General features: G+C 43.4%; 1 protein-coding gene across 1 annotated transcript; it reads left to right on the top strand.

Annotated features, from left to right (window-relative positions):
* Positions 1-11,166: 11,166 nt before the first annotated feature.
* LOC121585463 (gamma-glutamylcyclotransferase-like) lies at positions 11,167-13,638 on the top strand. The gene is made up of 4 exons (XM_041901809.2): positions 11,167-11,356; positions 11,438-11,583; positions 11,771-11,903; positions 13,053-13,638. Exons 1-4 carry the CDS (start codon positions 11,237-11,239, stop codon positions 13,215-13,217), a joined length of 564 nt encoding a protein of 187 aa, XP_041757743.1. The 5' UTR covers positions 11,167-11,236; the 3' UTR covers positions 13,218-13,638.
* The last annotated feature ends 2,378 nt before the right edge of the window (positions 13,639-16,016 follow it).

Raw genomic sequence — 16,016 nt, 5'->3', positions numbered from 1 at the left:
AAGTTTGTCATGGGCTCTCAAATCCTCTGAAAGTTCTACAGCTGCACCATTGAGAGCATCTTGACTGGTTGACCCTTGTATTTATACATTTTTTTGCACTGTCTCTATGCACACTCACAGGACTCTACACACTCACACACACTGACACGCGAACACACACATAACATGCACACACATTTATACTGACTCTACACACATGCACACACACTCACATATAATCTTCATTTACGCTGCTGCTACTCTGTTTATCATACATCCCGATGCCTAGTCACCTTAACCCTATACATATCTCCCTCTATCACTCCAGTATCCCTGCACATTGTACATATGGTATTGGAACTGACCCTGTATATAGCTTCTTGCTTTCTCGTGTTCTTCTTATTTCTTATTTTTATTTCTCATGTGTTTTTGTTCTACCTTATGTTATTTTTTAGTACTACATTGATATTGATCACTGCATTGTTGGGTTTAGAGCTTGCAAAAATACATTTCACTAAACTTGTGCACGTGACATTAAAACTTGAAATTGAAACAAATAGCTTAGGAACAAGTCTAACACAATTATCACCATATGTTTCAGAATCCCTACTGTGACAATATTCCATCACTCATCCACTTCAAACTAGGGTCTCAGATGGGGGTAAAACTGGTTGTGCAATGAACGCCTGAAGGGTGCATGTGCGGTTTGCTGCTTGCTGCTTGCTGCACATCCCACTTAACTGTTGTTGAATCCGGCCCATATGAGGTTGCGGCTGGTGGAATGGTTTGTCAGGGATGGAGGGGATGCAGGGGCCGTCGTTTTGGTGGGAGATATGGCTCTGCTCAGCCAGCGACAGGTGTAGACCTCACATCTCAGCCCTAAATGGGACACAGCAGGCGTTAATGGTCGGAGCTGTCCAGTTGGGACTGGAGCCTCGTGGAGGGAGGCCATGTGACCATGTTGGAGGCAACAGCAGGACTGGTTATGGGTGGGTTGGGGGTCGGAGGAGGGCGGGGGGTCGGAGTGGGGTTCACAGCTGTACAATTGAGCTGAATTCTGTTTTCCCTTGCTCCCCACTGACATAACACAAATGCATTGCTATTTGTCCCAGATGGCATCCCCCTCTCTGATGCATTAGCTGTGTTTATTTGGGATTTCATAATGGTCCTAGTTGGACAGTTAAGGAAGCCGCCTACAGGACTGGTGTGGCGTGATCATTGGGGTGGAGGAAGGAGGGAGAATATCTGAAGGAAAGAGAAAACGCAGTACAGAAAAGCAACCCAGCCTGCATATTTACAATAGGAGGGGGGTTGGGGGAGAGGGGGCATGTTTTGTCGACAGATGTGGAATTTAGCAAGAGCGGCTCGCGGGAGGTCAACATCATATCCTCTTGTCTGTAACCCAGAACTGGTCTCAGTCTGCACCATGGTGAGCTTTCAACTGGTCACATCCTCCCAAATAAAAAGCAGAAAGGCCAGGGGCCGGAGGTTGCCTGGGATTGGGTCAGATCTGATCGGAAAGATCTGGACACAACGTCCTCCACAGTGAGGCACAGTCCGTCTGGGTTAGGGTTCTGACAGTAAATGCTTTAACAGGTCCTGACATCGCGTCGCTGTGGCTGCTGCGAGGAACAGAGACCCCATGCCTGCTCAGTACAGGAATGCTACAGGAACGAGAGGCAACTCCTCCCTGGCCCATAGCCCTGGCAACAATGGACAATTAGTGACTGTTGCTGTACAGACTGTGTGTAAAGTTAAGACGCCGTTACATAACAGTTCTCTCAATGGGTCTTTGTCTCTCAATGGGTCTTTGACACACGGCCGTTCTGTCTCTCTCAAAGCAATGTGCCTGGTCTGCTCTTAAATCTTGTATACATGTCACAAGATGGGTTGACCAGTTGAGGCCATTTGCATACACTTAATGAGTGTATTGTTTATGTTTTCCCTCATTCACAATTTGACACTTGTTTATTTACAATGAAATAGAATTGCTTACAGATCTTTATTTTTTTGCGAGCGTCACGCCACAACACGCCACTGCATTAACCTTTTGGCTAAGATCAAGTATAGTACCTGAGTCGCATGTGTTTCTGCCTGCTAATGGTATTAGTCTGGACCCCCATCAAGGCAGCATGACTCTTGGCTCGCCCCGCGTGGGAAAGCCAAGTCTAGCCAGAGGATGTAGTACTGCTCAGTGACAAAACACCCAGAACTGATGTTTGCCATGGAAACCATGTCAGCTCCCCTCTGTGTTGAGATATTGTTGTTCAGTTGTTTGTGTCCGTTATTTATTTGGGATGGGGTTCTGACACATTCAACAATGTTTCAAGGCAAAGACTGGACTAAGGAAATACCAGAGACATATATGTAGAGAGATGGGCCAATGCGGTTCCTATCTGAACATTCCGACAACGCCACTTTCTCCTCCATAGCTGTTGCTAAGTGATAATTTGACACTTCCACATTGTGCTGTTTATTTCTGATAGTTTTCAAAACCTATGAAGATGTCCAGTGAAAGCAGATATGCAATTTGTTGACACCACAACACAGTACAGACTTGGATACACATTGAATGCTAATCAATAAAAACGTCTGTCAAATTCACTGCTCTGTTTTGCTTGTTTACAGCAGGTCATTTCATAGGGAATTGTTCTATATGGGCGCTAACATGGCAGCCGTTCTAAAACCTGGTAGAACTGTCTATATACAGTGGGGGAAAAAAAGTATTTAGTCAGCCACCAATTGTGCAAGTTCTCCCACTTTAAAAGATGAGAGAGGCCTGTAATTTTCATCATAGGTACTCGTCAACTATGACAGACAAAATGAGAAAAAAAATCCAGAAAATCACATTGTAGGATTTTTAATGAATTTATTTGCAAATTATGGTGAAAAATAAGTATTTGGTCAATAACAAAAGTTTCTCAATACTTTGTTATATACCCTTTGTTGGAAATGACACAGGTCAAACGTTTTCTGTAAGTCTTCACAAGGTTTTCACACACTGTTGCTGGTATTTTGGCCCATTCCTCCATGCAGATCTCCTCTAGAGCAGTGACGTTTTGGGGCTGTCGCTGGACAACACGGACTTTCAACTCCCTCCAAAGATTTTCTATGGGGTTGAGATCTGGAGACTGGCTAGGCCACTCCAGGACCTTGAAATGCTTCTTACGAAGCCACTCCTTCATTGCCCGGGCGGTGTGTTTGGGATCATTGTCATACTGAAAGACCCAGCCACGTTTCATCTTCAATGCCCTTGCTGATGGAAGGAGGTTTTCACTCAAAATCTCACGATACATGGCCCCATTCATTCTTTCCTTTACACGGATCAGTCGTCCTGGTCCCTTTGCAGAAAAACAGCCCCAAAGCATGATGTTTCCACCCCCATGCTTCACAGTAGGTATGGTGTTCTTTGGATGCAACTCAGCATTCTTTGTCCTCCAAACACGACGAGTTGAGTTTTTACCAAAAAGTTATATTTTGGTTCCATCTGACCATATGACATTCTCCCAATCCTCTTCTGGATAATCCAAATGCACTTTAGCAAACTTCAGACGGGCCTGGACATGTACTGGCTTAAGCAGGGGGACACGTCTCGCACTGCAGGATTTGAGTCCCTGGCGGTGTAGTGTGTTACTGATGGTAGGCTTTGTTACTTTGGTCCCAGCTCTCTGCAGGTCATTCACTAGGTCCCCCCGTGTGGTTCTGGGATTTTGCTCACCGTTCTTGTGATCATTTTGACCCCACAGGGTGAGATCTTGCGTGGAGCCCCAGATCGAGGGAGATTATCAGTGGTCTTGTATGTCTTCCATTTTCTAATAATTGCTCCCACAGTTGATTTCTTCAAACCAAGCTGCTTACCTATTGCAGATTCAGTCTTCCCAGCCTGGTGCAGGTCTACAATTTTGTTTCTGGTGTCCTTTGACAGCTCTTTGGTCTTGGCCATAGTGGAGTTTGGAGTGTGACTGTTTGAGGTTGTGGACAGGTGTCTTTTATACTGATAACAAGTTCAAACAGGTGCCATTAATACAGGTAACGAGTGGAGGACAGAGGAGCCTCTTAAATAAGAAGTTACAGGTCTGTGAGAGCCAGAAATCTTGCTTGTTTGTAGGTGACCAAATACTTATTTTCCACCATAATTTGCAAATAAATTCATTAAAAATCCTACAATGTGATTTTCTGGATTTTTTTTCCTCAATTTGTCTGTCATAGTTGACGTGTACCTATGATGAAAATTACAGGCCTCTCTCATCTTTTTAAGTGGGAGAACTTGCACAATTGGTGGCTGACTAAATACTTTTTTTCCCCACTGTATATGGCTCTGGGAAATACTAAGTTGAGTTTATGGCTCAACTCAACCAGAAACACACAGTGCTTTTCAATGAGGACGCTGCCACCACTAAGGCTTAGCAGGTCCAAAGCTCTATACCAGGGATTTAAGTTAGTAAGAGTTTCCGTCAGCTAATTTGACTGATTGTGGTGAAGGTTTTATCTCCATAATAATAATACAATTCTATAGTCATAAAAGCATGTCAAGGGAGTTCTTTTTTCAAGGAGCTCTTTTTCCCTTGTTCATTTTAGTAGGGATTTGATCTGATCCATCGGTATATATGATCCTGTATCTACTGTATGTGGCCATTTCAAACGCAACACAGCACTGCCATCTACAGGAATAAACAGATACAGTCTTCCTCTTGAGTAGGCCAGACAAAGGGTGGCTTTCTGTAGAAGTCTGAAACATTTTACAACAACTGATAGAGAAAGAACAGGCGTGGTCAATTATAAGCCTATACTTGTTTATTGATGGACTTGACATTTGGAAACAAAACCTGCTGTAATATTTCCAAGGATCATGTAGATCCTTGGATATCCTACAAGCTACAACTGTAGCAGGATCCTTCCCTAAGTATCTAGCTATTTCATCCAGACTCTAGTCAAATCTTACAAACATGCAAACCAGAGTCTCACAGAACTATTGAGTCACTTCGCAGACCCACACTATTCCATAGTTCCATTGGTGAAAAGTTGTACCCCCCTGTGACTGGAGGAAGGGGCTCCAGACCCTGGACCACTCCCTGGCTCCACACTGGGGCTCTCTCTCACCCCTCTTCACACCGACTCAGGACAAGCATGAGAGGGCCTGAGCATGAGACAGAGAATGTTCTCCAGTAAAACCGGCAACATCATCCACGGCTGTCCATGCTTATGGCTCTAGCTTTATCCATGCAGGATATAATGGATATATCAATAGGTTGTTGGAAGGAACAAGGGTGAGCTGAATGAATTAACGCAGACCGACAGAGAGACAGACAGTAAAATAAAAATGAAACTGTGTACAAACAGTGATAAATAAAACAAGGAGAGAAATGTAGAAATAAGTGAATATGAGAGAAATGTAGAAATAAGTGAATAGCCTACATGCATTCATATGGCCAAATGAAGCAGCTATAACTGATAGTTGCCACTTTAAAACACCCACCACCACAATATAACCAACATTACGTTTTTTTTATTGTACCCCCTCACTTGTCAATAGTCCCCCTCACATGAACTTGCACATGCTACCATAAATCAAAGAACACCAGTGACACATAAAAGTGGAAGATATTCTAGCCTCAAGGTTTAATTCTGTAAAATATAATTTCAGAAGTGTTTTTATTGATCAACAATGGTCTTGATCAATGGCATATGTAATTATTACAGAAGCAATCTTCAAGTTTATTTGCAAGCAATGATAAATCACAACAAAAATCTGATTGATATTACCTTTGTATATGCAGGCCAGGAGTGTTCTCCTCCAATCTGCTTGAATGATAAACAAGCAAATTATAGGTTTTATTAATAATTACACCTTTTTCTTATCGTACAAAGAAATCAAGCGTTCTGCGCACTCAACATTATTTAAATTAAACAAAAACATCTACTTTAATCAACTGCAGTATGTAATCAAATGCACTCCTTCAAGCACATTCACTTTATCCATTAAATATGCTCAGACTTCTCAGACAGACAACTGCAGGTTGTGGTCCGCCTCCTGTTTGGGATTTTTCCACTCCACGGATGGATGCGAGAGTAAGAAGTGGGCTGGGCACTGGCTTCCTATTGGTTAGTTCTTTCTCCTGCTCCATCAGAGCGAAGCGCTGTTTTGAAGGAGCCTTGAGTGGGCGCGGGTAAAATATTCCAGTAGGCTAGCCCAGAGAAATTCCTCCATAATCTCTAGCTAGTCTATGCAATCAATATGGGCTCCAGCAATGGGTACAAAGGGGTCATTACCATTATCCATTTAGACCCATTTTCCGTCCACGTCATTAAAAATGGCGCAGTTCATCATCAGAAACGTCTTTGTTTACCTAGCAGTGGTTATGATCACGTGTAACTTCAAATGCAATTTGTGTAAATGAAAGTGATGCTCCAAATGTTTTTTATAATTTCACCCAGTAGTTTTGAAAGTAGTGCTCAACAGCCAAAAACAGCCCCGTGTAGCTCAATTGGTAGAGCATGGTGCTTGCAACGCCAGGGTTGTGGGTTCGATTCCCACGGGGGGCCAGTATAAAAAAATAAAAAATAAAAAAATGTATGCACTCACTATAATATAATATAAATATATAATAATAATAATAATAATAATATAATAATATAATATGCCATTTAGCAGACGCTTTTATCCAAAGCGACTTACAGTCATGCGTGCATACATCATTTTTTATTTTTTTATTTTTTTGTGTATGGGTGGTCCCGGGGATCGAACCCACTACCTTGGCGTTACAAGCGCCGTGCTCTACCAGCTGAGCTACAGAGGACCACACTAACTGTAAGTCGCTCTGGATAAGAGCGTCTGCTAAATGACTAAAATGTAAAAATGGTGCACAATTGTGTACTACATCATCCATTTCGTATGATATGTAACCAACTGCAAACAAAATAAAAAATCTTATAATATGTTATGAATTCCAATTATTCCTACAATATGTTACGAATTTGTAAGTGTTTATGATCCCGAACTGCATCTTTAACACATAACAGTTGCAGGGGCGGTGTGTTCAATAGGGCGATATGGGCGACGCACTGCCAAACGGGAAAAGGAAGGGATTTTTTTTCTAATCAATTATATCACGGCAACAGTAGTTATCAGTGTTGTAATCTAGACGTCTGATCTGCCACAGTGCCACACTGCCACTAAATGTCCAATCAGGCTAAAGTCGTGCTTCAAATGCCCCCCCCCCCCTTTTGGGGCGATTTCAGTCAGGTTGAAAATCGCCCAGAAGTCAGTCATAGACTCCCATGTAAAATCTATTTTTTTCAAATTTCAGAGCTTTCAAAACAATCTCTATGGGTGTCTGAGGGCTTGCACTTACGCGCTTTCGTCATACGTAACATAACCATGAACGTAACTAAGAAAAGAGCGGGTAGCAGCGTCTCTGTTGCGACCTGCAGTGTGTGTGACGTTTGGTGTGGCATTATCTTATGTTTTGAATCTTATGTTTTTAATTTGTACACTTAGTGGCGTTATTTTATGTTTTTAATTTGTACACTTAGTTTACAAACATTCTGCCAACCATGGATTTCCAGTGGTGGGGTCACGGTGTTGGACTGATCTTGTTGATCGTGTACATACCCGCTACGAACTGACTAAATAATGAAAACGCTGCTGGCAGCGGAATCCAATACAGCAGGGAGTTTTTACTACAATGCAACTCAAATACGAACGCGATGGATATCCCAATGGCCCATCTAATACCTGATTGTCTGCGAGTGGATTACAAACCCAAATGCAAACGTGGAAAACGCGGGGGAATCAGACAACGACTTTAAAAAATTAAGAACAAACTTCCCTTACCCACCACCTTGCTGATTAATGCCCAGTCACTGAGGGGGAAAGCGGATGAGTTGTCAGCGAATCTGCGCTTCCAACACGAATATCGGGAGGCCTGTTTGCTGGCATTTACTGAGACTTGGCTGGATGACAGAGTCCCGGACAGAGAAGTGGAGCCGGCCGGCTTCACCTGGTCAGAGCGGACCGCGATCTGACAGTCACAGGGAAACTTCACGGGCGGGGCGTCTGCCTGCTTGTCAGCGACCAGTGGTGTAAATCGATCCTGGTAAGAGAGCGACTCTGTACCCCCGACATTGAACTGCTTTCTGTGTCACTGCGACCTTACTATCTGCCCCGTGAGTTCCCCCAATTGTTTGTTACCGTTGTGTACATTCAACCAAAAGCTAATATAACAAAGGCATCAGAGATTATTTATAATCTGTCACAGAAACTGGAATCCATCTCCCGACGCACTTCCAAATTTATTTTAGGGGATTTTAACAACTGTACCTTGCACAAAGTCTTGCGCACATACCATCAGTATGTGAAATGTCACACTAGGAAAAATAGGACTCTTGATTTGTGCTATGGGACAATACCAAAGGCGTTCTCTGCCACCACCAGACCTCCTCTGGGGACATCAGACCACAATGTGGTCTACCTCAGGCCAATTTACTGTCGCCTCCTGGAGAGGGAGAAACCCACAGTTAAAACTGTCCAGATCTGGAATGACAACAGTATCACTTGGGGTGTTTTGACTGTACAATGTGGGAGGTATTTGAGGACAGCAGCTCTGATCTGGATGAACTCACAGAGGTTATTTCAGACTATGTAAACTTCTGTGTTGAGTCAGTTGTGCCTACTAAGACCTGTAAAATCTTCCCTAACAACAAGCCTTGGGTATCAAAACATCTAAAATCACTACTTGATAGGAAGAAGGCAGTTTATGCTGGGGGTGATAGACAGGCTTTAAGAGATGTACAACGTGAGATAAAAAGACAGATACTGGTGGACAAGTTTTGCGGAGTGTTTGAGTTAGCTTTGCGAGGCAAAGATGAAACTGAGGGCTCCACCAACCCTGGTAAGCCAACACTTTTGAGATCAGTCAATAAATGCTTTTGGTATTGACTTATATGCTGCCCCTGTCTTCATGTTGTTGCTGGACATATCTTTTTTAAAATGTGTGTAGGTCACCTAAATCATCAGAATTTTTTCAGGAGCCGCCACTGAACAGTTGTCATCTGAGATGGATTACCTATCAAACTAGCAAGGCAAGGTAAAATATCACAAATAGAGCTAGATAATGCAGGAAGAATAATATACTTTTTGAATATAACTATCAGTCTTGTGTGTTTTCATGGTCATCACTCACTCACTGTTAAAGGATAAATAAATAAAATGTACAACCAAATTGCTATTTCTGATGTAAATGCCATGTTTTTTTCAGATTTCACGTTTTTGAGAAATTTACCCCAAACAGCGAATCACTTCATCATGCTCATTGAGTAGTATGGGGGCCTCGAAAAAAACATGAACAAAGTCACCAAAAACATCCACAAAAGTCATTTTAGAAATGGCAAAGCTCTCAGCATAGTGATGCAGGTCTTTAGATGTTGTACACATGGAATTGTGTAATTCCGAACTTTATCTGCAATGTTATATTCCCTTTTGCGTGACTCAAGCCATTGAGGTCTCCCGAGTGGCGCAGTGGTCTAAGGCACTGCATCGCAGTGCTAGCTGTGCCACTAGAGATCCTGGTTCGTATCCAGGCTCTGTCGTAGCCGGCCGCGACCGGGAGACCCATGGGGGGGCGCACAATTGGCCCAGGGTAGGGGAGGGAATGGCCGGCAGGGATGTAGCTCAGTTGGTAGAGCATGGCATTTGCGACGCCAGGGTTGTGGGTTCGATTCCCACGGGGGTCCAGTATAAAAGAAGAATGTATGCACTCACTAACTGTAAATCGCTCTGGATAAGAGCGTCTGCTAAATGACGTAAATGTAATCCAGCTGTTCCATTCTCATTGTAGCCTACTGCTACAGGTAACTGTAGGACAGATTTAAAGGGGTGCGTTTTTGTTTTGTCACATAAAATATGATAACATTTTAGCAACCAGGAAATGGATGAGCAATTTCTATCTATTGTACCTTGTGTTATTGGTCGTGTTCCCCTGCTCGGACGTTGCTAATGCATGCCAGATCTTACAATGCCTGGATAGGTATTTTACATATCAGCTAACCACATCATATGTCATGGTAATCTGTTGCCCACAGGGCCGTTTCGGCTAACGCTGATTTCGGGACTTTGGCAAACTTAAAGGGGGGCGTTTTTTTTTTTTTTTTTACCAAATCTCTATTTTCGTTGTAAATGGCAGTGTAGAAAACCATTATACAATATAAACTGCTGTGAAATATATTTTCAATAACCAAAAATATTGTATTGTCAGCTGTTTGAAGCTGGTGTACAAAACCGAAAGTAAAAAGATGCAAAAGCTCATTTTAAAGACCAAAAGCATAGAAATAGTGCACATAGAACAGATCTGCCGCGGTATCAAACTTGCTTTCAATAGGAATGACCGATCTATAACTCACTTTTTTATGTGAATTTGGTCAGGTCGCCCACAAAGTTACCTACTGGACCTTGATGGACCAGCTGTGTTTATGTTTAGCCTTCCATTCCTATGACCAGTAATGTTCCATATACTTTCAAAGCATTTTTCCACAAAAGATGGGTAAAGCTTGGCGCAAAATAAAAAAGGTGTGTAAACTGCGTTTACCCTCCACTACACCAGTGCTCATGACATGATTTCAAAGCAAAATTGAGGTCTGCCTGATTACCAATGGTGGTGTAAACATAAATGCATGTGCATGCATGCAAGCATGAGTGATGGATTGGCCTATTTGTCAAAGCATCAGCTGCAACACACCAATAACCTCTCTGTCCACTAGACAGCGCTATGCAGGCTTGTTGTAGCACACTGTGAATGACATGCTGTTGTGACTGTGAGCTCAGACTGATCAGGCCATAAGGCTCAGCAACCAGCAGGCTGTGTGTGTATTGTGTGGCAGTGGTGGGCACAGCCCAGCACAGGGCAGGCCCGTTGGATTAGCATGAGAATGGGGAGTCAGTGAGTGGAGAGAGGGCTGGTATAAAAGAGGGGGGCGCAGGGTTTGATCTCTGTCACACTAGTGATCATGACCTCACCTTGCGTCTCTGCTCCGCCTCCAAGCCCTCCTGCTGACTGTGGTTACTCTCTATTCTCTCCTCCTCCTCCTCCTCCTCCTCCTCCTCCTCCTCCTCCTCCTCCTCCTCCTCCTCCTCCTCCTCCTCCTCCTTGTCTTCCTTTGACTTCTCCTTTTTCTCCTTGTCTTCCCTTGACTCCTCCTCCTCCTCCTCTTCCTCACCCTGCCCTTCCCCCTCCTGCTCCAGCTCCTCTTCCTCTCTGATAGGATGGATGACAACATAGAAACCCACACCTTCCTGTACTTTGCCTACGGCAGCAACCTACTGAAGGAGAGGCTCCAGCTCAAGAACCCCTCCGCTACCATCCACTGTGTGGCCAGGCTCAAGGTACGACCCGACCTGACTATAATGAGGACCTGGGAGGACACCTGACCTTAACCTGACCCCTCTATCTCTCCTTCTCTCCAGGACTACAAGCTGGTATTTGGGAACTACAAGGGTCTGGCCAGTGACCGGTGGCATGGGGGTGTGGCGACCATCGAGAACAGCCCAGCGAACGAGGTGTGGGGAGTGGTGTGGAGGATGAATGTGGCTGACCTCGCGTCTCTAGACAGGTAAGATACCTTTATCTTGTTCACCTAATCCTAGTTGGTGTATAGTGTGTCTACTGGGTCTGTTGTGTCATTCTGAGTGCTTCTTCATTGTGGTTGATGCGGTCTAGATCTAACCAGTTCTAAAGTTGTGTGTGTGGGTGTATTCATGTGTGTGTATTTGTGTGTGTGTGTGTGTGTGTGTGTGCAGCCAGGAGAACGTGAGACTAGGGGCCTACAGCCCTGTGGAGGTGAATGTGAAGACTCGGGGACAAGAGCTCAACTGTCGCACCTACATCATGAACAGCTGTATTTACGCTCCACCGTCTCCACAGTACCTCAAGGTAGCACACCTCCTTTTATACTATTTTCCTCCCTCTCTCTCTCTCTCTCTCTCTCTCTCTCTCTCTCTCTCTCTCTCTCTCTCTCTCTCTCTCTCTCTATCGCATGCTGTCTCACTTTCTCAATCTATTTATATCTCTGTTATTCCAAATAAGAACATGGACTTGACACTGAACCCTTTAAGACGTTAGGGACCTTACAAAGTGTGGAGAGGAGCGTTGTTAATGAAGTGGGGCTCTCTATAGATATACAATGGGACAATGAAGAGATCTCTAAAGCATGTGAAAAAAGGAATTCACACATCACTAGTCACTTGTGGATGACAGTTTGGGTGACATCATCCTCTTGAATGAGTCTCTGTCACTCACTCACTGTTGTGGCAAAAAGACCAGTAGTGTTGTGGTGTTTTTTCTGGCGTTTGCCCCTGACAGCTCCCAGATGGCTTTGTGTTGAAAAGACAATAGGGAAAGAGCAGCAACTAGGTCAGGGGATTTTTAGACTATTTACTCACAGCCCCTCTCCAAAATACAACCTCCCTCTCTGAAGCATCTGGAAAACTACATTCCAGGTATTTTTTATTTAGTAGATATCCATCAATTCATTCAGGATTTATCCAATCCCATGCACTGTATTGGACAATGTGAACAGTTACTAAACTGTGATTCCAGATGGTTCATTGCACATCTAAAAGCTCTAGCTAAATAATCAAAGTGGTGTGAGAAAAACAGCCAGCGAATGTAACAGGCGTGGAGCATGGCTTTGTGACCACGGAAGCGTAACAGGCGTGGAGCATGGCTTTGTGACCACGGAAGCTTTGTGCCGTGCTCTGTCGTGTATGTACCAGACTCATACGGTTGAGCTGAGTGCATTGTTCTTCTGTTATGTGGCGTGTTCTATGTGTGGTGTGGTGTGTGGTCCGATGGGTACAGTATTTCAGATACACACATTCTTGGGGCAGTTACTATAGCATAAGGGTAGTTACTATTGATGTTTCTGCCCCTGGGGCAGTTCTGGATTTGAATGGGCGCCATTGGTAATTTATTTGTTGTTAAATAACAGAAAATACTGTATAAGTGATTGTCTGATTAATATGGTTTAACTTCCTATTAAATTATAAATGTCTTATGTTAATTGTTCTCTGGTTGCCCCAGGTGATTTTAATGGGGGCGGAGCAGAATGGCTTGCCGAAGAACTACCAGGAGAAGCTGAGGGCCATCGAGACCAACAAGTATGAGGGCCCACTGCCTGTCATGGCTGACCTGGAGCGGATTATGAAAAGAGCCAAGGAGAGAGCCAACCACCAATCTGACGCTTAACAACACCTTGAACAAACTGTCATGTTTAGGAACTCAGCTCCAGTTAGGATAATATAAGTTTGCTTCAACAACTTCCATTGTCCTACCAAGAGTTGCTGAATATCTTCTTATCTCCAGATTGCTCCACTGTTCATGCATCTTGGTTTGAAAGCGAGATAGCAACAGCATTTATTTTTCTCTAGGAACTCAAACCTGCCTAGAGAGATAACTGTGTTCAGTAACCCACTGGTTAGAGAAACCATCAAGTCCTGTGTGTAACGTTACATCTATAAGTCCTCTTCAGGAATAGTTATTTAATGACAAATAACAATGATGATGATGATGATGACACTGAGCATCCCTCAGACTGTATAGGGATTGAATGTAGAATAAGATCATGTGTATTTGTACTACTTCGGCGGACAATAAAACCTCCCCGGATGTTCTGTGTTGATCTGTATAGAGTGCACAATGCCGTTAAATCAGCCTCATTCAAGATAGCCTGGTCTCAGTTCTGTTCATGCTGTCTTTCCAACTCCTATGGGTCATTGGCATGACCACGTTGGCAAGACAGCACAGACAGATATGGGACCAGGCTACATTCAAGATCACTTCTTCTGTTAATCCTTAAGTGTCTACTGATGTACCCGTCTGTCAATTTTAAGTTAGAGATATCCGCCAATGTCGGCCTTCAACATCTGCGGTAGAAGGTAGCCGAGCTACAGCGATGTTTGTCAGACCATGAGACATCCCAAAAATCGATCTACTCACAAAAATGTCTGTAGCGTCCGAACGGTTTGGCCAACTAACCACTCTATGGAAAGATGAGACTCTCACGAACGCAATGGTGTTCTCCGTTTTGCTCTACGGCCCCCACAAGTGTCACGGGACTCGTCTGAAGGTTACCCATACAAATTAATGGAAGTATGGAGGTAGTTTTGTGGCAACAAAAATAAGGGGTTAAATATGTGGCTAAAAAACTAAAAAATATTTCCTGAGCTTTCTTATGTCTCCTAGATATAGCACAGACACTTCAAAACCTGATGATACATTTTTTCACTGTCTTTTTTTTGCCATTTATGAATGTTATTCAATGCGTTTCTATGGGCTACAGTAGTAAAGGCCAAATTCAATATTTTATCAAATCATTTGTTTATATTTTTTTAATAACTAAAGGGGTCCTAAAATTCAAAATCAAATAGCTAAATGATCCATGGTATGAACATCTTAAAACAATGCAACGTTAGAAGAAGGCAAGAGAGAGAGACGGCACATTTTATTGAATCAAATAATACAAATGTATGCAAAGCCATAAACCTCACTGTTAGATGAGAATGTGTTTCTTTTTTTTTTGCCGCAAACATATTTTGAACGTTGGCTAGTCTGTGTACTGTATATATGATTGAAGGTCTTTGTCTCCCTCTGCTGTTGATATCCACACAGTTCATACAAAGTTAATTGGAAGCGGAATACCACTGTCTAGATATGTACACAAAAAAGGTGCTCTTTAAAACCTTAAAGAGTTATTTGGCTCGTCTCTGTAGGATAACCCTTTATGGTTCCAGGTAGAAACTTTTCACCCAACAAAGACCCCTTTTAGAACCCTTTTTAAAAGAGTGTAGTACTGTTTCTGGTCACTGTCCAGGGTGTGGTTCAGGAGGGACCAGTTTGGTCCACAGACGGTCCCAGAAGGTAGGCTGCATGGCCGCCAGTCCAGGTAGGTCCTGGGGATCACAATAATAACTGATTATTTGACTTAAAGTATAAAGTGCTTTTATCACACCCAAGGCATTATACAACACATGAAAGACAACATACTCTAAAGTCATAATGAAGATACTGTATATGAGTGAATTATAATTTAGAAGACAAGCCTTCAGGTCTTCACGTAAAGCTCCTCAACACATGAGGTCACAAAAAATATACAGTGCATTCGGAAAGTATTCAGACTCCTTCACTTTTCCCACATTTTGCTACGTTATAGCCTTATTCTAAAATGGATGAAATAATTTCCCCCCTCATCAATCTACAAATACCCCATAATGACAAAGCAAAAACTAGAAATGTTTGCAAATGTATAAAAAACTGAAATATAACATTTACATAAGAAATCAGACCTTTTACTCAGTACTTTGTTGAAGCACCTTTGGCTGCGATTACAGCCTCAAGTCTTCTTGGGTATGACACTAAAAGCTTGGCACACCTGTATTTGGGGAGTTACTCCCATTCTTCTCTGCAGATCCTCTCAAGCTCTGTCATGTTGGATGGGGAGCGTCGCTGCTCAACTATTTTCAGGTCTCTCCAAAGATGTTCGATCGGGTTCAAGTCCGAGCTTTGGCTGGGCCACTCAAGGACATTCAGAGACTTGTCCCGAAGCCAGTCCTGCGTTGTATTGACTGTGTGCTTAGGGTCGTTGTCCTGTTGGAAGGTGATCCTTCACCCCAGTCTGAGGTCCTGAGCGCTCTGGAGCAGGTTTTATCAAGGATCTTTCTGTACTTTGCTCCGTTCATCTTTCCCTCGATCCTGACTCGTCTCCCAGTCCCTGCCTCTGAAAAACATCCCTACAGCATAATGCTGCCACCACCATGCTTCACCGTAGGGATGGTGTCAGGTGCCAGACGTGACGCTTGGCATTCAGGCCAAAGAGTTCAATCTTGGTTTCATCAGACCAGAGAATCTTGTTTGTCACACACACGGTGTAGCGGCTGCCTGGAACCAGACCAATAAGAAGGATCATTAGATGGTGATGCCATAGGCTTGGCATTTTGAACCAGTGTGTCCGTATACAGTAATTCTAGTAGTCCAGGATACCTACCGTAG

The sequence above is a fragment of the Coregonus clupeaformis genome, chromosome 17 (assembly GCF_020615455.1).
Source record: "Coregonus clupeaformis isolate EN_2021a chromosome 17, ASM2061545v1, whole genome shotgun sequence".
In the NCBI taxonomy this organism is placed as follows: Eukaryota; Metazoa; Chordata; class Actinopteri; order Salmoniformes; family Salmonidae; genus Coregonus; species Coregonus clupeaformis.
The sequence above is the reverse complement of the archived record's forward strand: the minus strand, read 5'-3'. Positions and strand labels throughout refer to the sequence as shown.

Coding starts and splice junctions, on each gene's coding strand:
- LOC121585463 (XM_041901809.2), top strand. CDS start 11,237: ATGGATGACAACATAGAAACCCACACCTTCCTGTACTTTGCCTACGGC. Junction 11,357..11,437: donor ACTGTGTGGCCAGGCTCAAG/GTACGACCCGAC, acceptor CCTTCTCTCCAG/GACTACAAGCTGGTATTTGG. Junction 11,584..11,770: donor GACCTCGCGTCTCTAGACAG/GTAAGATACCTT, acceptor GTGTGTGTGCAG/CCAGGAGAACGTGAGACTAG.